The 21376-nt window shown below is 46.1% G+C and overlaps 1 protein-coding gene across 3 annotated transcripts in view; it reads left to right on the top strand.

The window, feature by feature from the left end:
- Window positions 1–21376, top strand: part of NEDD4L (NEDD4 like E3 ubiquitin protein ligase) — a 336948-nt gene that overhangs the window by 179166 nt on the left and 136406 nt on the right. For 2 of the 3 annotated variants that reach the window (XM_044242894.1, XM_044242895.1), the window contains exons 3-5: window positions 10745–10826; window positions 13477–13515; window positions 15995–16048. In XM_044242894.1, coding sequence (XP_044098829.1) covers window positions 10745–10826; window positions 13477–13515; window positions 15995–16048 — 175 coding nt within the window. Of the gene's footprint in view, window positions 1–7123; window positions 7194–10744; window positions 10827–13476; window positions 13516–15994; window positions 16049–21376 lie in introns of those variants that run through there. The other variant, XM_044242896.1, reaches the window with a different exon arrangement.

Here is a 21376-nt window from a genome sequence, read left to right as displayed (position 1 = left end):
CTCTATGGCCCAAGTTTGGGACCTTCCCTGGGGGACTGGTTGTAGATGGCAGGGGACCAGGAGAGAGTCAGTCTTGACTAGCAGTTAAAGGCTTAGGTGACAGGGAAGGTCTTAGGATGGGGTAAGCCACTAGTTGCTCCCAGTGGCAAAATCATAACGGAAGTATCAGAAAGTGGATTTTTTTCTTTTAGCAGTTTCACAGAATACACCTAAGCTGTAAAGTTTTAAAGATTTTTTTTTTTTTTAATTTGACAGAGAGATCACAAGTAGGCAGAGAGGCAAGCAGAGAGAGAGAGAGGAGGAAGCAGGCTCCCTGCTGAGCAGAGAGCCCGATGTGGGACTCGATCCCAGGACCCTGAGATCATGACCTGAGCCGAAGGCAGCGGCTTAACCCACTGAGCCACCCAGGCGCCCCAAGTTTTAATGCCTCCCTTAACCTACCTCGAACCAACATGAGAATTCATTTGTCTGTCAACTGAACCATGGCTGTTTCATGTTTGTTGAAAGATTTTATAAAGTAACTCACTGCCACTATTGGTGGCGAGAAATATATCTCATGCCTTTCATTAAGTCTCAAGGGCTGGAATGTATATGCATATTCTTTCAAAAATCTTCAGTACTCATCCACTTAAGGCACTTTTCTGGGTAGAAACAAATTTTTTGAAGCCCTTATGGGTTTGTTACTGTAGTGTAGACCAGCCATGAAATTACAGGTTTCAGTGCCTTGTCAAAGAGTTTATTATGGTTGAAACCTATGTGTAACTATTATTGGTATTTTCATGACTTTTTGCAGTTATAAAAATTGTACTTCCAGGGGTGCCTGGGTGGCTCAGTCAGTTAAGCGGCTGACTTTCAGTTTAGGGTCCTGGGATGGAGCCCCAAGTTGGGCTCCCCGCTCAGTCAGGAATCTGCTTCTCCCTATTCTGCCCCTCCTCTACCCTGCCCATGCTTGCGCACACACACACACACACACACACTCTCTCTCTCTCTCTCTCTCTTAAATGAAATCTTTAAAAAAAATAGTACTTGCTCACAGTAGAAAATTTTAGAAAAAAAATGACAAGGAAGAAAATAAACATAATTCATAAGCATAGCTAGAGAGAACAACTGTTAACTTCAGCTCCATTTTTCTCAACTATTTTCATATGTATGTAGAATTTTTGGATCCTGCTTATTCCTTAATGTTATACCATGATTATTTCCTCCCACTTACAAATATTACTTGAAAACATAATTTTCACGGTTTTAATATTCTAGCACGTGAAGATACCATAATTTACTCAATCATTTCTTTATTGGACTGTAAAGTTGTTTCTAATTTCTTTTTATGTGCGATGCTGTAATGAGTATCTTTTCTAGGTAAATATTTGCTTGCATGTCTGATGATTTCTTTGGGATTAATCCTCAGAAATAGATTTGTCGAGTTAAAGGCATCAACTCTTTATATGGGATGCCTGCTGTCATGTTGCTGTCCAGAAAACTTGGAATAATTTCTTTCCGGTAGTACTCAGACGTCTGCCTCTTCCAGGATTGTTACCTCTTTTATGTCTTCGACAATTTCTTAGACTAAAAACTTCAGTTTCAACAATATGGCTAAATCTGTGTTTTAGTCTCACGCTTTCTAGGTAATATTTTCCCTTATTTTATGCTATTATACAGTTGTCAGTACTTCATGCAACACTGCTGTAATAGTCAGCTGTAGAAAAGAATGAGGAAAAACCTTCAACAAATAGATTTTCCAATGAGACTTTCTCTGGGTTGGCTAAGTCTCTCTGCATAGATACATCAGGTAGTCAACACAAACTTGATCTACGGCACAACGTAATATACTACACTAACCCTCTGTTCTTGGCTAAGAGGGAAAGAAAACACAGCCCTTTTACAGGTTGTCCCAGTGACATACTGAGTAACCTCATGTTGCAGGAAAGAATTATTGCTTCCTTCAGGCTGTGGTTGTGGTGTTTCCCTTAGAGGAGAAAAATGGTTAAAAAAGGAAGACATTTCTCGTTGTTCCTCTGATATCCAGATACTTGGAGGGATGCTTCGATAGCAGGGAGGGGGAGGGGACGGGGGACAAGGCAGTGTCATTCCAACCCAGCTGCAGCCGATTGTAACCCAACCCATCTCGAATGCTCTGCCCGGCCTAGGCAGCCCTTGGCCCTCCGGCCTCCTCTAAGGTATAGGGATCTCAGCAAAGACTGCTCAGTCTGACCAAAATCAGTAAATGATCTGCACGGAAGTATTCGCCTTTATACATCCTTGTTCATCATGGACCGTTTGAGCCAGTCAGATGGAGAGGGTCAAGCCTCACTCCGGTCATGTTGCCTCCAACTGCGGGTCCTCATCGGCGCAGGTCGGGGGGTGGAGCAGTGGGCAGGCCCAGCAGGTCTTACGTCCGTTGCTCTCTGAGAAGTGGCCACGTCTGCAGTGTCTGTGCTTCCTAGTGACGAAGGTGGAACCAGACCCATCTCTGAATTCTTGTCTGGTTCCACCTTCATTTATCTCCACCCCAGATCCCGCAGTGTGAATGAGGAAGCCTGGAGGTCCGTGTGCTGTGGTTGGCCCTCCCCCAGTGTCACGAGGAGGTCATCAGGGGCCAATCAGATCAGCAATCACTGCAGAAGTGGGAGTCAGAAGGAACAACAGAGAGCCTTAAAAGTCTCACAAGAGGAAAGAACAGAATCTATGATCATAAGGTCGGGCCCTGCGCCGAGGATGGACCGACAGCAATTTCGATGATCTTTGCTCAGCAGTTTTGCAAGGTCAGGTTGCCTTGTGCTGAGGTTCCTTGGTGACATTTCATGACAGAGCAGGTCCTTGTGGAATTTTTTTGTTGAGCATCAACAAGTAATCTCAATTGTTAGACTATTGAGATTTCCTTCCAGTGAGCAGGGTCTGTCTTCTAGCCACTGATTGCCTGTGGCATCTGGGGCTTCGATGATGACACTTTCTGTTTCTTCCCTCAAAATATCATCATCTGTGTGTGTGCAGTTGCAGGGTCTTGTTTGTGAGTGAACAGCCTGCGTCTCTGAGGTCATTTTCTCTTTTGAACTGTACATACCCAGTGAAAAGTGCGGAGGAACCCAGGCGCCTTTAAGATGCTGGCTTGTCCTATTGAGACATAAAGATTTGGAGGCCAATTCTAACTTAACAACTTCTTATGTAAATAACACTCAGTCATTAGAATTCTGTGAGGACAGACGGTGGCCTTGGATGCGTCCTTGGAGACTTGGATACAAATGCATCTTCCTGGGCAGGACACAGAATATGCCAGTGCCTCTCGTGTGATGGCCTCAGTCTTCGAGAGCTGCATAAAGGTGGTGCCTCGGGGTTCATGGGCCTCGCCCCAGAGGGTAGAGCAGCCTTGCCAGTGGGCACATCCCACTCCCCCGTGACTGATGTGCTGGCCTAGCGAGGGATTGAAGCCCTAGTCCCGTTCTGTGGCATGAGCCTGCACGCCGTCACTCAGGCCCAAAGGTTGGAATTGGCACGCGTGCCTCTCTCCTCCCCTGACATCCTCACTGCCTTCCGTGAGCCACCCTGGTGTTTCCAGTACACCTTCGGGCTGCTCCCAGCCCTCTGCTTTGGGTCCTTACTACTTCTGTGTTTAGACCTTTCTCAGTCCTCAGTGCAGAAGCCTTCCAGCATGGTCCCTTCACCTGCTGTTTTCTTGTAATGACTTTGGTCAGAGAATCTTCCCCTGGCACGCCTGGGTGGCTCAGTTCGTGAAGCCACTGTCTTCAGCTCAGGTCATGATCCTGGAGTCCTGGGATTGAGTCCCATATTGGGCTTCCCCTGCTTTGTGGGGAGTCTGCTTCTCCTCCTTCTTCTCCCCCTGCTTTTGCTCTGTCAAATGAATAAATAAAATCTTAAAAAAACAAAACAAAACAAAAAACCCTTCCCTTTCCAAAACCCGTGATAACAGTGACGTCGTGGCAGAGGCAGCTAAAATTTATTGAGTGCTTACTGTCTGTCTAGCACTATGGTTATCTCAGTCCTCCTAAGAGCCTCCTTACAGAAGGAAGTACTGCTTGTCTCCCCATTACTGAGGGACAGAGAGGACACAGGAGATTTCCACATACAGCTGCAAATAAGGGGGCCAGGGTTGGAAGCCCCCCAAACCCTCCATGGCGATGCCCAGCACTTAGTTGCATAGAAGGCTCCCTGTGGTTTGAACTGGAGCTTCCTCTTCCTCCCAAGCCCTCTGGTCTGCAGCTATGGCAAACATCCTGGCTCCAGCCTGCCACTGGGCCTTTGCTTATGTTCTCCCCTTCAGAGAAATCTCACTTTGCTCTTGGTCCTCCCTTCTTGGCCTCTGGGAGGGGTGCCAAGATTGCCCAGTGCATGGAAATCATGTGGGACATTTGACAGATGCAGAATCCCACGTCCCAGCCCTGGAGGTTCTGATCTGGCAGGCCTGGGGTGGGGACGGGTAACCGAGGTGAGCGTGAGGTCAGGAGCCACGGTGGAGTGCTGTATTCCTGGGTACTCGGCACACCCTGTCTGAATCATTGCTTTGCTTCTCTGTGCCCGGTTGGGATGGGGTAGGGACAGTGTCTTATTTCCACTGTTTGTCTTCTTGCCTGGAATAGAGTAGGCAGTCAGTAAATAGGGCGCTTGAATCCTATTATCAATTTGTTGTCTCCTTCAGAGGCTTAGAAAGTGGTGCGTGGTGCCTAAAGCACGTGACTGTGCAGAGAAGGCAGAAGGCTGTGAAACAGAATTTCTCTTCTAATCCATAAAGAACTGAGCTGAGTAAGGGAAATGTTCATGCTGGCCCTGAGTTGTCCTGCACACCAGCCATTAGGACCTGAACTAGTTGCGAGGAGTGGATTCTGAGCTCAGCTGTGAACACCATGAGCCGTTTATCTCCACCCCAGATCCCGCCGTGTGAATGAGGAAGCTTGGAGGTCCGTGTGCTGTGCCTGCCCCCACTTTCATGAGGAGGTCATCAGGGGCCAATCAGATCAGCAATCACAGCAGAAGTGGGGGTCAGAAGGAACAACAGAGAGCCTTAAAAGTCTCACAAGAGGAAAGAACAGAATCTATGATCATAAGAGCTGTCATTTATGAGGCACTTGTACCGTGTGTCTGGTGCTGACTGGGTATTGATATCAATACACAATTTTTTTTTTTTTAAAGATTTTTTTTTTATTTATTTGACAGATAGCACAGGTAGGCAGAGCGGCAAGCAGAGAGAGAAGCAGGCTCCCCGCTGAGCAGGGAACCTGATGTGGGGCCCCATCCCAGGACCCTGGGATCATGACCTGAGCCGAAGGGAGATGCTTAACCGCCTGAGCCACCCAGGCGCCCCAATACACGCCCCTAGTTTTATCTAATCATCATCACAGTAACCCTCTGAGTTAAAAACTGTTCCCATTTCGTTCGAGAATGGTCTGAAGGTCACTCCGTGCTGGTGAACCAGAGATTAGAGACGCCAGTGGAAGCGGTCAAGGGTGTCAAATGGAGAAGCATGGTGAGGGAGGGAGGGAGGGATGGTTGTCTTGCCTGTTTCCCTCTGTGCCCTACCTATTCTGTTTTGTTATTATAAAATTATTACGTATTAATGGTTACCAGCAACAAAATCTCCCAGCCGTGTATAAGGAGTAACATGAAAGCCAGAACTCTCTGCACCTGCTCCCACACCCTGTATCTGCTCCCCATACCGGGACCTTCTAAGGAGCTGCTTCTGTGTCAGGAAAAGGTTCCCGGTGGTGCTTCCCCCACCTCGGAGTGGGGAGGCGCGTCTGAACTAGGCATTAACCTCAGGACTGAGTCAGCCTGGCAAAGGTACAGAGTGCGTCAAGGATCTGGGAGGTAGAACTTCAGAGGACAGAAGGGTCCCCCACAGTCGCCGTTTTTATTGGAGGGCATATGTGGGGTCAGGTGTGAAAAAGACTCTGGAAGCTGAGTTCTCCCTTTCTCCACTCCTGCAGAACATCGTGTTCAGAAATGAAGGCCCTAAAGGGACAGCTTCTCCTCCAATGCGTGGGGGGTGGCGTAACCCCAGGAGCCTTCATTTCCCTACCCTAGACTCAAGGGCACAAACATACATGGTACACAGGCCCCTTTTGTTGGGCTTGTTGTTTAGGTCATGTGTTTTCCTAGCAGGTGGGTTGGTTAGAAGCTGGTAACGTGTACAGGAAAATTTCAGCCCGGCGGTGACCAAGAGTGGTTTCACATACTCAGAACTGTGGGCTTTTTTACTCTTTATCCTCTGACAGAGAAAAAGCCTCTTAGTAGAGATCAGGGCTTTATTCCTGATTCCTCCTGTATTTTGGGTAGTTAAGCTGTGTTTCCTTAGGATGGACTAGGCTGTAACATTACCATGAGTGATGAGAAGTGAGTCTGAATTGTTCTGAGATTCAGAATGTTCTAACTAAAAGGGATCGTGTAGTCCAATTATTGTTAAAGATTTAAACAGCATGTGAGCTGGTGCGGGAGAGGGGTAGAGGGAGAGAAAATCTCAAGCAGACTCCATGTTGAGTGTGGAACCCGACTCGGGGTTCTTTCCCTCGACCCTGACATCGTGACCTGAGCCGAAAACCAAGAGTCAGATGCTTAACCAAATGAGCCATCCAGGCGCCCCTAAACCCACCCCCCCAATTACAGAACCCTGCTCCCACCCAAATTCTAACATGGAAGCCCCAGTCTGTAAAACAGCCGAAGGGGGGAAGGGTAGCCTGTAGCTCCCTGGGACAGTTAATGCAGAAGAAAGGCTCTGTGGCGTCTGTAGTCTGAAAACCACTGATTGAGTCTAACCCCTTTATTTCAGAGAGAACGAAAATTGAGGTTCTGTGTGTTAAAGTGACTCGTCCGAGATGTACAGCTAGTTATTTGGGGGGTGTTGAGAAGATAAGATCTCGAGGTGTGGCCTTCCCCAGAGGGAGACAGTCAGGCGACTTACTCTTCCTCCAGATACGACAGCAGCAAAGATAAAAATTTAGGTCATAATAGCAGGCACAGTACAGAATGTTTTCCAACTTGGCATAATGTTAGGAGCTCCTGCCCCTAGACGTTCCTTCCAGCCAGCTCCCTTGGTGGCCATCCGGTAGCGGGTGACAGCAAGGCTGGCCAGCGAGCGCTGGATTCTGGAACAGGCACGGCTTATGATTCCTCCTCGGGCAAGTGATTTCTCTCATTTTCTCGTCTGACAAAAGGTGCCGACTTCCCGAACTTGCACTGAGGACCCGGTGAGCTATTGCGCGTGTCTCACGGGTGCAGGCACAGACTGGCTGCTGGGCCTGAGGTGGTCGGGCCGCTGCCGCTTGAGCCCACAGTCAGGGCAGTAAGGATTCTTGTCCGGGCTGCTCTAGCCTCTTCCTGCTCCCTTTCTGGCGCTCAGTGCCCCGTCCCTTGCCTCTGCACCGTGCGCGAGCGTTCACCTTGCTGAAATGGAACCGTGCCGACCTCCTCACTCGGCTGGGATCAGTGCGATGATTCCCACATGACCATTAATGATCTTGGTTGTTTTAATCATTTTTCTTGTTGTTTTTCACTCCTTTCCCCAGCTCGCTGACTCTTGTCCGCTCGGAGCAGTGTCCTTGGAATGTATTGGTGCCCAGTCAATACTGTTCCGTGTGGATGGTACCGCGGAGAGGGAGAAAGAATGGGGAACCCGTCTCTGGTCCGCCCCCCCCCCCGCCCCACCACCCTTCACCTTACAGTGCCTTGTCACCAGTGAGCTCAGCCTGTGCCCTGCGCCCCCTCCCCGTGTCCTTACCTCTCACCATCCTTTCCTCCGCTCGTTTGCACACTTCGGGATCTCTCCGTGCTGCTCTGTCTTCCAGTTGCCTTGTTGATGTTCCATGCGGGCGCCTAGTACTGCCCGGCGTGGACGAGCGCTCACGACACGCGTGGACGTGCCTTCTCTCATGGCTGAGACTCCTTGTCCTACTCAGAGACCCCGCTCTCAACTCCCAGCTGCATGTGTCACTCGCCGTGAGCTCTTCGGGGGATTCAGAGCGGAGTGAATAAATGATTAGTAGAAGGACGTGCATACACCGCTCAGACAAACGCTGGTCTCTGTTGCCGTGATGTAGTAGGCAGCGCGGTGATGGCCGAGGGCCGTGAGAGCGAGGTGGCAGCCGGCAGAGATTACGGTGTTTTCTGTAGTACTGGGGGGAGAGAGAGAGAGAGCGAGCGAGCGAGAGAGCCCACACATCCCTGTGGCGTGCTCTGAGCCTGTTGCTGAGATAACAGAGATACCAGACCTTGAGCTTTTTTTAGCAATAGCTCGGTGGCTGGAAATAGAAAATTAGTTTCTATAGCTAAAAAATACTCTTTTCTAACACTACCTGGAACAGTGGTTCTGAGCGTGTGGTCCCAGGATCAAGAGCAGCAGCATCAGCAGGACTTCATCACAGATACTATTCTAGGGGCACCTGGGTGGCTCAGTCGTTAAGTGTCTGCCTTCGGCTCAGGTCGTGATCCCAGGGTCTTGGGATCGAGTCCCGCTTTGGGCTCCTTGCTCTGCGGGAAGCCTGCTTCTTCTCCCACTCCCACTCCCCCTGCTTGTGTTCCCTCTCTTGCTGTATCAAATAAACAAATAATTAAATAAATAAATATTTTTAAAAAATCTACAAATTCTAGGGTCCCACCCCAGATTTTACTGGATCTCTGCAGTTGGCAGGGGGGTGGTCTTTGAGTTTGGGGCCCAGCAGTTTCAGCTACCCCCTCGCCCGAAGTCCAAGAGCCTCTGACCTTAAAACTGACCTCTGATTCATCACCTAGACTGTGGTTCTAATTAGGAAGGTGTTCTTGGGGTCTTGAGGTTGTAGATCTGGATTCATCTTTATTCAGAGTCTGAATATCCACATAAGAAGTAGGTACATTGGGTTTGATATTCTTTAATCAAATAATATTGATAGTTTATGGATCAGAGGAAAAGAATTGACTAACTCCTTTTTACAATCAGAATATTAAAAATATTTACTGATAATAGAAAATTATTTTGTTGCTGATTTTTCATTTCTTTTTTATTTTTTGAAGATGTGTTGTAGCTTCCATTATGATGCAGTTTATGAGTAGTAAATACTATATATACCAACAATATTCTTCACTGACTTCGGATTTCTGTTTTGAATATTGGATTATTACCAAACTTTGAATTTTAGCAAACCTTTCTCTTTCTTAAAAGGATTTCATGGCATATTTATTGAGGTACTGAGTAAAAATCATTCTAAAGCATTTTATGATGCACTGTAATCTTTGGAAATATTCTAGAAGTTGCCCCCCCCCCCAAAAAAAAGGTTAATAGTCATGGCATAGCCACTAAAGGGTAATTTTCAAATGGGATAGAAATCAGTCATTAGTTACAGGTAATTAATTAGATGAGTGAAAATTTGGGAGTTGAATACACGAGAGCCCTATCTATGATTTTCAGGATTTCCAGTGTGAAACAGAAGAACCTGGATTTTAAACCCTTAAAGAGTGATAGTTTGACTAGATTTGAGGTGTCCAAGGCTTAGTAAGACTAGGACATGTGAATGGACTTAGACTCCTAGTAGAAACTCTACAGTGAGTAGTCCTTTTAATATACTTCTTGCTATAAGTGTTCAGTTATCTAGCCTTTACCAAAATCTGTAACACTGGACAAATCTCTCTTGCTTTTCTGCCCTTCAGTTCTTTGGGTTTTGAGTTTTTGTTTTAATCTGTAAAATGATAGGTGTTGGTTTAGATGAACAGTGCCTGTTTCACCTTCATTAAAGGAACAATCATTTTTACCTATATGATGGAAATCAGAATATAAATAAGATACAAACTAAAATTTTTGTTTAGATTTTACTACTCTGATAAAAATTCTATATGCCTTTTAATAATCTTTCTTGTAATCTTTTCAGAATCTGTGTTTAGGAAAAGAAATATGGAAGATTAGTTCTTATGAATTAATTATCTTTAATGTTAGTGTAGGGGCTCCTGGGTAGCTCAGTTAAGTGCCTGACTCTTGATTTCGGCTTAGGTCATGATCTCAGGGTTATGAGATGGAGCCCGGTGTTGGGCTCTGTACTGGGTATGGAACCTGCTTGAAATTCTCTCTCTCCCTCTGCACCCCCCACCCCCAAAACAGAGTTAGTGTATGTTTCATAATATTTTTTGCTTTTATTTTTATTTTTTTTTAAGATTTATTTATTTGAGTGAGAGGGAGCATCTGCGAGCAGGGGGAGGGACAGAGGAAGAGGGAGTCAAGCAGACTCCCCACAGAGAAGGGAGCCTGATGGAGCTTGATCCCAGGACCCCAAGAGCAGGAGCTCAGCCAAAATGAAGAGTTGGATGCTTAACTGACTGAGCCACCCAGGTGCCCCCCTGCCCTTTATTTGAGAGAGATTTTTTTAAAGATTTTATTTATTTATTTGACAGATAGAGATCACAAGTAGGCAGAGAGGCAGGCAGAGTGAAAGAGGAAGGGAAGTAGGCTCCCTGCCTCACAGAGAGCCTGACTCGGGGCTCGAGCCCAGGACCCCGGGATCATGACCTGAGCTGAAGGCAGAGGCTTTAACCCACTGAGCCACCCAGGCGCCCCGAGATTTTTGTTGTTAAATAAGTATCATTGATCGGTTGGTAGAAACTTCTCTTGTATATTTCCTTACTAGACATGTTGAAAATATTACTGCTTAGTTTGTGGAGTTTATATAAACTGGGTCATTAGCTGATATTTGCATTTGCACTTAGGTTTCTGTCTCTATTTTTGTATTTTTTTAAGTGAAAAGTATAACCTCATTAAATCTGAAATATTTTCTTACAGTGATCCATATGTGAAACTTTCATTGTACGTAGCGGATGAGAATAGAGAACTTGCTTTGGTACAGACAAAAACAATAAAAAAGGTAGGTGTCCATCTTTAATTAAACTTCATGTAAGTCATAATTTAATCGAATTGAATTAAGTACTCTGGTTCTGTAGAAGTTTATGTTTTAAGTTTGGCAATTTTTTTTATTGTAAGCATTTCCCAATATTAAATCTATAAATTTAACATAGAGCAAGCTTTTCAGTAATAACCCAAGATACCCATTCTGGCTTTTAGTTAAATGACTGTAAAAGCAATATTCTTAAATATTATTATAATTAACAAGTTTTTTCCCTGCAAAGAATACAGTAAGACAAGGAATTGTTCTTTTGGCTCATTGTTTTTCATGAAATCATTTAAAGTAATTTAAAATATAGTTAATGAAATGGAGTGGCTTGCGTAATTGGTAGACACAAAAGAAATGGTTTAACTTGAAGCAAATATTACCAAGGAAGCAAAATATTTTTCCTGGTTACATGAGAACAAATGAAAATAGTAATCAAACTGTATATTTACGTGTATCTATTTTCGAAATCTTCATTACATAAGTTCATTAAAGATTTTTCCATAATTACAATTCATCTATCAGCATGTTTCCGTGTGTGTGTGTGTGTGTGTGTGTGTGTGTGTGTGTGTGTGTGAGAGAGAATCTAAGTCTTTACTCCATATTTGGGGCATTTATTGAAGATGTGGGTTTTTTATCCAAAGTACTGTTTTTATCTGTGCTTCACTCTTCTCTATCAATCACTATTTTCCCGTCCCCTGGTGGGGGAGGTAGGTAGTCTAATGCGTGATAAGCATTTCCTGGAGAACAGGATGGCTGTAAAAAATGCTAACTCTCCTGCCATTGTGCAGGCACCTGAGCTCCTTGAGCGGGTCATTCTGTGTAAGGAACAGCCATTGTTGCTCGTCCTCCTCCTGGCATTGTGAGTGGCATTAAAAATCAGTTTTGCAAACAAGAGCCGTGTTTTGATTAGTGGGGAGGGCTCCGGGAAGCACAGAGGCCATTGTTCCCCGTGTCAGGCGCTGTCCCTGCTTCTGCCGGCAGCGAGCTGGGGGCCCCGCCTGTGGGGCCGGCGCCCTGCAGCGCAGGCCAAGTGGAAGGGGGGCGCGGGCGGGGACCTGGGCGCCCGGACGCAGGGGCGAGCCGAGAACCACAGCCCCGGAGCCTGGACTGGAGTCGGGACTGGGGATACCGACGTGGCTTTTGCTGCTCGGGGCGGGCTGCCGCCTCCCTCCTCTCCCGCCGAGCTGGGCTGCTCCGCCTCGCTCGCAGCCTCCCGGTTAGTATTTCCGTGCTGCGCGCTTCGTTTGCTCTCGGAACCGCTGTCCTCCTCCTGCCTCGTGGCCCGCCGCTGGTCCTTCGCGCGCGCAGTGGGCTCACGTCGGTGCGCTCTACCCTCACCTGTCTTTTGCCTCTTGCCCGGTGCATTTCTGGGCGGCCTGCGCGCCGGGCTGCATGCGTGCCCGCAGGCCCCCCGTCCTGCCCTGCGTCTCCCGCTGTCTGCCTGGCACCTCTCCCTTCTCTCCTCTCTCGCCCTCTCCTCCTCATTCCTTGTATCCCCGGGTCCATTCACCATGAAGCCCTGTCCTTTTCAGACTGGATTCCCTCTTGAGTTGTGGGTGGGCAAAGTGCTGAATTTTTTTTTTTTTTAATGCCAGTTTCCTGGAGCGTGAATTGTGTGTGTGTGTTGTTTCTAGGGTATATTTGTGTTACATCTTTGCTGCTCCGTGGACTCGGATGTTAAAGGAATTCAATTGATAAAAGCAGATACGGTTCAGATGAAAAAAATACCTGTAGCCTTCCATGAAGTGGTGATTTTTTAGTCTGTCTGTGCATAGGATGTTTGAGAGATGTATTTATTTAAGAGTATTATGCATGTCCAAATGCATAAACAGGAATATGTGTATTCTTGAACAGTATCTGTTTCATTTTAGTTTCAAAGGATGCTTGGCAGCCCATCTTTTGTTCATACTGAGGATAGAAGAACCTGTTCCGTGTCTATGAGATAGATATTTAGATAGATTGGTATGGAGATGAGTGGGTGGATGGACAGAGGAATGGATAGAAGGATTGAAGGACAGGCAGGTGAAGATTTTAAACACTGGTTATTTTGGGGAAAAATCCACTTCTGAGTTCTAACTGGCAGGGTTTTTTTTTTCCGTGAACAATAATCTGATAGTATTGTTCTTACAAAATATTCTTCAGATTTCAGCATTTATATAAATAGTGAATACTTCTGCTTTTCTGCCACCTGCTTCCTTACTCTCCCAAACAGATTCGTGGTAGGTCAAGAGAAATGAATTCATTTCATTCTTGATGAAATAATCATATGAAGATAAATTTCTTAAAGAATTACTTCATATTTTTCATGGTGATGGCTCTAGGTAGGTCCCTGACATTATTCCTTCTGGTTGATAGCATTATTTTTAGTGTATTTAGTGTATTTATTTAGTGTATTTTTTTTTTATGATCTATGAATTATCTTTTTAATAAATACATCCCTTCCTGTCTAGTTTGGTTTATAGAATAGTCTCAAATAATTGACTAAATGCTTTTTATGGCCATTTTAAATATCTCTTAGCTTTATTTTTTATCACACAAAAAAAACGTTCAAGCAAATACGTGGATTGCATTGTCTTAGTAACTGTTGGTGTTTCAAGATATTACAATATCATTTCTCTTTCAGACGCTGAACCCGAAGTGGAATGAAGAATTTTATTTTAGAGTAAGTTTTTCATTTTGGGGGTGGGTAATAATTGTTACTGATAACTAGGGTGGTACCACAATAGATTCATACTGAGTAGAAGCTGTTAAATTTTTATGTGAAATTCTTTTGAGAAATGGCTGCGTAGCCATATCCTGTGGCCTAAATTTTTCAGAGACTGCCTGGTAGTAGCAAAATCTGGACTTGTTACATTTGGAGGTGTTTCAGAGAAATATTTTTTAAAAAATTACCTACCATATTTTAGCTTTTCTACCTAAATTTTTCTTTTAAAATAAGGTAAAATATAATTAAAATAATAGCTTAATTATTTCTCTGAGACATGGGTTATGAATGATTTTAGAGGTAAAATAAAGCAACAGAGGCAACGTGATTAAAAAGAAGCCCAAAAGTCACCAGTCATGTTCGAGTTAGGAAGGAAGAGTTTTGTAATTCAAACCTATAATGTGTGTGTACAAGTGTCATATAAAACTATTTCTGGACTTTAAATGTCACTGAAATAAGTAAAATTTCATCAACCTTGTGAGTTTAACGCCTAGAAGAGCTATATGTAAAAATGACAGTTGTGTGAATTAATGGAGATTACTGTTCAAGGAGTTCTTGTGGTGGTTGCTGTAGTTTTAGGTACTAAAATTTGGGAAATACTACAGTGCTCATCTGTTGAATGGAGAGAAAGGGACCCCCCCCCCTTCAGAATGAATAGATTTTGCTTACACAGCTGTGATACTAATCACTTTTTCACTTCCAGAAGTGCCCCAGATGAAATCTTCAGATTGGTCTAGATTCCCAAAGATCAACACTACCATTAGACCCATTACAGTTGGTCCCAATTTCTTCCTTTCAGTTGCAATAGTATTTATGTGTTCCAACCTCGGGTCACTATCTGTAACACGTGGTTTTTTCTCTTAATGTTCAGATCTGAAATACAGTATTGATATTTTAATACTTGGTGGATCTTATGTATAGCCCTTACCTACCAGATGCATTTTAAATTACTCTGTGAAGCCCTGAAAAGCTAATGGGCTCATGGGGACAGAAGGATGTTATTGGCCCTTAGTTAAGTCTCAGACACAGCTTTCCACTTGTAAAACTCTAAAAGCCTTAGACTCCTTTTAGTTTAACATCTGGGCCACATTTATGTAAATTTTAGTACATCCAAGATTTTGTCAATTTACCTTGGCTTCAGCAGTTTGTAAACTCTGTTTTTCTTAGGTTTTGAAAAAAAAGGGGAGGGGCTTTGTTTTATTCATTGCACAAATCTGAACTGAGTGCCCACCATGTGCAGCTCTGGTTGGGGTCTGTGTGGGGTGCCTTGATCAGCACAACCTTCCTGGAACTTTGGACAGATACGAGCTAGCCCCGCCCCCTTCCCCCACCTGCGTGCTCTGTCACTAAGGAGAGGGCAGCCTGTTGCCAGAAGCCATGATGCTCTCCATGCTCAACTGTCCAACTTTATTTTGTTTCACTTTCTGCGGTGGAACAGTCCAGACTCCCATCATAGTAGACCTGAGTCCCATTTCTGGCTCTACCCCTTCCCACCTTTGTGATCTTGGAACTCTGCCTGAAGACAGACATCTGCTGTGGGTTCCTTCTCTCTCATGAAGGAGAGACAAGTCCTCACTGGATAGGGTTGTTTCCACGCGACGTCATTCAGAAAGCTTACTGCCATGTGTCGCATGTGGTTGGGACTTAGTAAATGATAACTGAGTGATTCCTGACATTTTGGTGAGGTTTGGTAAAGAGCTAGGAAGAAGCAGAAGGACACTGAAAGCCCCTGGAACTCTGACCCCACAGTTGCTGGACGTGGGAACATCTTTGATTTCTTCGTTCTCTCATTTCAGAGTGTGGGCTCTGGGGACAAGCAGGTCAGACCTGGTTGGGGGTGGGGTCCCAATTGCCCTTTATACTGCTCATGGGCTTCTGGGTGGTTCCTTCACCCTCAGAGTCCCAGCTCCCCATTTGCAAAACTGGGATGACAATCATACACCATAGGTCGTTGTCAGGATTAGGTGAGGTCATGTGTTTTTGATACTTAATAAGGAGATAGTATCCCCCAAAGGAGCGTACAATAGTAAATAGCTCCTTTTACTCTTCTCTTCATTTGTATCCCAGGCCGTCTCATCATAATGATGGGACTGAGAGATTTCCTCAGGCACGGACCTTTGTGAAGATGTCACCTTGGTCTCCATCCCTGTTGTAGGGGAGATTTAGAAACTCTCCAAAACTATTTGAAATTTTCTTTGCAGCTGAAAGCATCTTATTCTTCTAATAACGCCTAAATATTAGGCATAGAATAATCTAGAAATCATAGCAGAAAATGTGATTTGGTGGATACAGGATTACTAGAAGAGTAGCAGGTTAATTATTTAGATGACACGAATGATCTGAGTACATTATAAAGCATTTCATTCTGTGTCTCTTATTTTATCCTTTGAATTATTTCTGCCCATTTTTGAAAATACTATTTTTGTCCCCTTTATAGGTAAACCCGTCTAATCACAGACTCCTGTTTGAAGTATTTGATGAAAACAGATTGGTAAGTGGGTCCCAGTTCTTGATTTTTGCTTCATTTTTTAAAAACTGGATTTTAAAGCAGCATTTTTGAGAACTCTGTTACCTGTGTTATACTCCTGCAGTACATAGCTTCCCCAGCACCCCGAGACCCTCTTTGTCCTACTGCTGTTTCATAATTCTAACAGATACATTTGTATGGCTAGGACAGAAGATTTATTTGTACATGGGTATGTTTTCATCATAGTCCGTATTAGTGAAAATCACACTAGCGATACATCAAACCCTACGCCTCTGCTCTTTACGTCTGGCACGTAGCGGTAGGCAGACCTTTAAAGGGGCCATCACTAATACAAACAAACCTTAAATATAAGCCAGACTATAGCCCTTTCACCCATTCAGTCGTGAATCTATGGTGATTCTCTTTGGGAAAACAGAAATGTAATTAACAGTATATAGCAAAAAGGGAATCTATATTTAGCAGGCAAAATTAAGCTGCATTTTAAAAATGGTACTTTCTCAAGGGAAGTACGTGGAAAGTACCTTTCAAGAACCAAAGATATGCCTGAGGCATAAAAGTCACAGAAATACACACACACACACACACACAGAGAGATAGGTAAAAAGTGGACATGTTACATCTGTCTCTATAATGCATATAACTAAGATTTCATTTTAAAAATGAAATTTCAGCATCACATGTGGCTTTAAAGCATTTTGGCAGAATCAGCTAACTAGAATGTATTCGTCAGGCACCCACAAACCCAAGTGTTCGGCTATGAATATGAGCGTTACTCTGTCCTGTGTAAGCCTTTAAGGAACTCTCAGACGTGGTGTTAGAACTCCAAGTTGTCTGTTATTAGTTGCATCCAGATTTACTTTTCATGAAACTTGTGTATATTTCTTGGTTAAAAGGAGTATTCTTATGAAAAAAGAAAAAAAAGAGAAATAGACAAAACATAAAATAGACTTTTTTTTTTTAAAGATTTTATTTATTAATTTGACAGACAGAAATCACAAGTAGATGGAGAGGCAGGCAGAGAGAGAGAGAGGGAAGCAGGCTCCCCGCTGAGCAGAGAGCCCGATGCGGGACTCGATCCCAGGACCCTGAGATCATGACCTGAGCCGAAGGCAGCGGCTTAACCCACTGAGCCACCCAGGCGCCCCAAAAATAGACTCTTAATTATAGAGAACAAACAGGGTTGCTGGAGGGGAGGGGGCAGGGGAGGGGCTAGATGGGGGCTGGGGATTAAGGAGGGCGCTTGATGAGTGTCACATGTAAGTGATGAATCCCTGAATTCTGCACCTGACAGTAATATTCTCCTGCCTGTTAACTTACTAGAACTTAAATAAAATCTGGAAACAAACAAAAAGGAGTGTTCTTACAAACCCTTCTTGCTGCTGATTTCAGCTGAAACTCCCGTCTTTTGAGTAGCTTAAATCTAATATAATATTTTTGAAGGAACCTTATGGTACATCTCATTTAACTTCCTGTCCTTGCCCATGAGACAGGTGGGGTCTAGAGCCTTTACATAATTTCAACACAGCAACCAGTGGTAACAGCACAGTGGAATCTGCTATTCTCCTAAGTCCTCAGGCCAGGGGTAGTGAATAACAAGGCCTTTTATGCTTATTATGGAACTCGGGAGTGTAGTTAATCTCCTGGGCTTGGTATTACTCTCCAGAATGGAAAGCCAACAGATTCTGGCCTACTGTACCAATGCCTTTTCTGTTAAAATATTCGGGGCCTTGGTGGCTTTACATTGAACTCCGCATTTTGTACCTTGGGTGATGAGTATTACCAAATAACTAAATCACTTCTGCTGTGTGTATGAAGTTATTTTCTTGTTCAATTGAACGAGAGTCCGATGAGGGTGCAGTGCTTAGCACTCGCATCTCTTCTCCAGCAGATACTGAACCCGGCAGTCCTAACCTCCGTAGAAGTCAGTCCCTGAAGACCTGTCAGACACACCTTCAGACTAATCCTGATTCTCTTCATTTATTGACTATAGCAACAGGTTTTCAAGGTGAAGAGAGGTTCAGATTTAAGGGGGAAATGCCTCTGGTCAGATGTGTTGTAATTCTATTTAATTTTCTTTCTACTAAGAGAAATTTGCTGTTTTTTTTTTTTAAAAAAAAATCTGTTTCCATTTTCATTACTGAAACCGTGGCTACTGTTAAGATGACCTCACCGTGGAACCCAAACTAGAATTCCAAACCCAAAAGGGCTTTGACTGCAGACCTAAGAAATCATGTGTGAGTGAATACACACTTCATCTGAAACATTGTGTTTTATGATACTAATAGGTAGCTTTGTCCCAGGCTACTTGCAGAGTTGGTGTGCGCCACTCCCCCCCCCCCTCACTGAACACCCGCGGTGTTTGTTGCTGGATCGGGTCGTCATCCAGCTAGATGGTACACTACTATAGTGGTCCTTTGCAGTTCGAGCATGTCAGCGTTCTAGGTTCCATTTCTCTCGTGGAGATCAGTTTTGGCATTTAACCCACAGGCCTTTGGAAAACAGGTTTGCACGAATGTAAACACGGGGTTAATCCTCCACACCCTCATTCTAGAGCTGTTGACAAAGTCATGCTTTGTGGATTTTAAAATAAACTTTTTGTTACTCTCTGCAGCTTTTGGTATTTTCCCCTCCCATTTTTTTTTTTTTTTTTAAACTCCCTCCTAAATACACTTCTTTGTTAAATCACTGATGTTTCTGGATCGTGGAAAATAGTAAGCTTGAAGCCCACAGAGTATATCCAACTTGACTACAGATCTGATGACAGGTCTTTGAATGTGGACCTTTATTACTTGGGTCCTTTTTGGCCCTTCACAAAAATGGTAAGATTCCATGCTTGTTACAATATTGCTGACTCTCTCTGGAAAACAGTCAGCTCTGGGCAGCCTTCTTCCTGTATGGTATTTAAGTTAACTCACTATGAAAACCACATCACACCCTTCCTCAATTTTCCTTCCTTTTTTGGTGGGGATTTGGGGGGAGGGTTCTCCTGTCTGGCATATAGGAGACAATGTTTTCTCCAGCTGGGCTCCTTTTCCCTGGGACTTACATGTCTGACAGTCCTCTTATGAGTGAGATCGCCCCACACACACACACACACACACACACACACACACACACAGACACACCCCTATTAAATGAAAAATACAGTAGTAGGAGGCAGACAGCTAACTGATGGTGTTGTAAGTTGTGCCTCCCTCCACTTAGCTATTTTGTTCCTTGTAGATCATGGTCTAATTATTTAGCATTAAAGGGGCACTCATTCTGTGGGGTGTGTAATCATATTTATAGTACCTTTTATTAGTTTGCATTCCATCGTGGTAGTGTGGTGATATCATAAATAACAGAGAAACATAATATCCGATGCTTGTGAAAGGATTTTCTTACAGCCAGAGCATTTTTCCTTGTCCTTCGGTTTGCTAGGGGAGGTGGGGGAAATACGGTGTGTGCTCATGTGTTCAGTGCCCAGTGCCCGGTATTGGTTAGGGAGTCCGAGTGCTCTGCCTCTTCGGAAAGAACTGTCCCGTGAATTTGATGCCGTCTAGATTTATAGCGGCTTGGCTTGGGCTGTGTTTGCTGCCTTAGTCAGCTGTGAGAGCTCCCTGCTGGGGCCACTCCTGTCTGATGGAAAAGCAGCAGCTGGGAAGGTGCTGTTTCAGGCTCTTGCTGTTTAAAAAAAAAAAAAAAAAAATGAGAGCGAGAGAGGGGGGAAAACTCCAGTAAGTCCACAAGCTGGCATTGGAGGGGGAGACCGTGGTCATGTGGTTCTGGCCATCCTACCCTCTGTCACAGTGCGGATGAGAGCTTTTTGCTCTTATCCAATCATGCCTGGAATGCCGCTTGCCACTTGGGTTATTTCTGCTATCTGTCGCTCTTGGTGCCGCAGTGCTAACGGTTTGGCAGATGGGACACTTTTTCTTGGAGTTTGTGTCTTCGGTTTTTGACTTCTGGCAGCGCCGGGCGTGTTGTTGCCGCTCGCCCTCTCCCTCCCTGCCCCCCTGGGCACCATGGCCCATCGGCTTCGGTTTCATTTTGGCTCGGGGCGCAGCAACACGGCCCCCGAGTCCGAGATCCTAGACCAGGAGAGGGAAGACGACTTTTTCATGGCATTCCACACGCTGCCGCGGAGGAGCGGCCCGCACCCCTGCGCCCAGCACGGCGCGGAGGCCGGCGGGGGCCTGCGGGAGGCGGTGGGTGCGCTCAAGCGCAGCACGTCCATGTTCATCCCGCAGCTCCTGGGCCCGCTCGACGCGCGGCCCACCCGCAGCTCGTCCGTGCAGATCTCGCTGCAGCGCAAGGCGGCCGACGGAGCCCCAGATCCCGGCGTGCTGCCCGAGGGCCCGGACGGCGATGCAGGCTCGGCGTCTCGCGCTGGTGGCCCGGAGCCCCCGGAACCCGAGACCCCCGGGAGCTCGCCCCCAAGGGCGGCCCGGGCTCCGGGCCCGCAGCTCAACGGCACGTGCGGCCGCCGAGCGCCCGGCTCCGCCGCCTGCGATGGACGCGAGGAGGCCGAGCCGAGGGCCCCGCGGGGCCCCGAGGGGGGCGGGGGGCTGCGGATCCAGCACCGCGCCTCCAGCGCCGACGTGCGCCAGGTGAGGCTGACGCCCTTCGGGGCCGATGGCCAGAACAGCCCTTCGGCGCCAGAGCCCAGGCGCTGGTCCCTGCAGCACGTTCCGGATGCTTCTGGAAGCTCCGGGAAGCGCTGCTTCGTCTTCCAGTTGCAGCAGCCGCAACCGGGCGCTCCGGGGCCGGGCGGGGACTTCAACTTTGGTTTCACCGGCACCAAGGGGGACAGGCTGGTGAGGTACCCCCGCATCCGGCTGGAGAGGAGCACCTCGTACCCCACGCAGCCCCGTGCTGAGCGCGGGAGCCCCACGGAAGAGCGGGGCCACCCGGAGACACCGCCTCGGGGCCGCAGGGGGGCTCCCGAAATCCACAGGACAAACTCGGTGGAAAGGACGCCACAGGGGCAGGGCTGCACGTTCAAGATCAGGCAAGATCAAAATGCCGGGCAGCAGCACTTCAGAATTCTCGTGACCCGCGGGCCGGACGAAGCCCCCCAGAATCCCGAGGAGAGTAACGCCAGCAGCCCTGGGTCCGCGGCGGCTGGCGCCCCGGTAAGTTGGCTGCGTTTGCGTGTGAGCGCCGGCTCCGAGGGGACTCCGTCAAGCCCAGAAAGCTGCTCCTGCAGGCTAATTAAAACAAACTTCATCCTCCTCCTCTCTGGGAATTTCCCTGCTTCGGGCCATTTTAACAAGGTCTGGCTGAGTTGTGGGACCATGATTTGTAGCCGGGTCTTTTGTAGAAGCCCATAAAACTGTTAGTCTTTAAGAC

This window comes from Neovison vison, chromosome 3 (assembly GCF_020171115.1).
Source record: "Neovison vison isolate M4711 chromosome 3, ASM_NN_V1, whole genome shotgun sequence".
Classification (NCBI taxonomy): Eukaryota; Metazoa; Chordata; class Mammalia; order Carnivora; family Mustelidae; genus Neogale; species Neogale vison.
The sequence above is the reverse complement of the archived record's forward strand: the minus strand, read 5'-3'. Positions and strand labels throughout refer to the sequence as shown.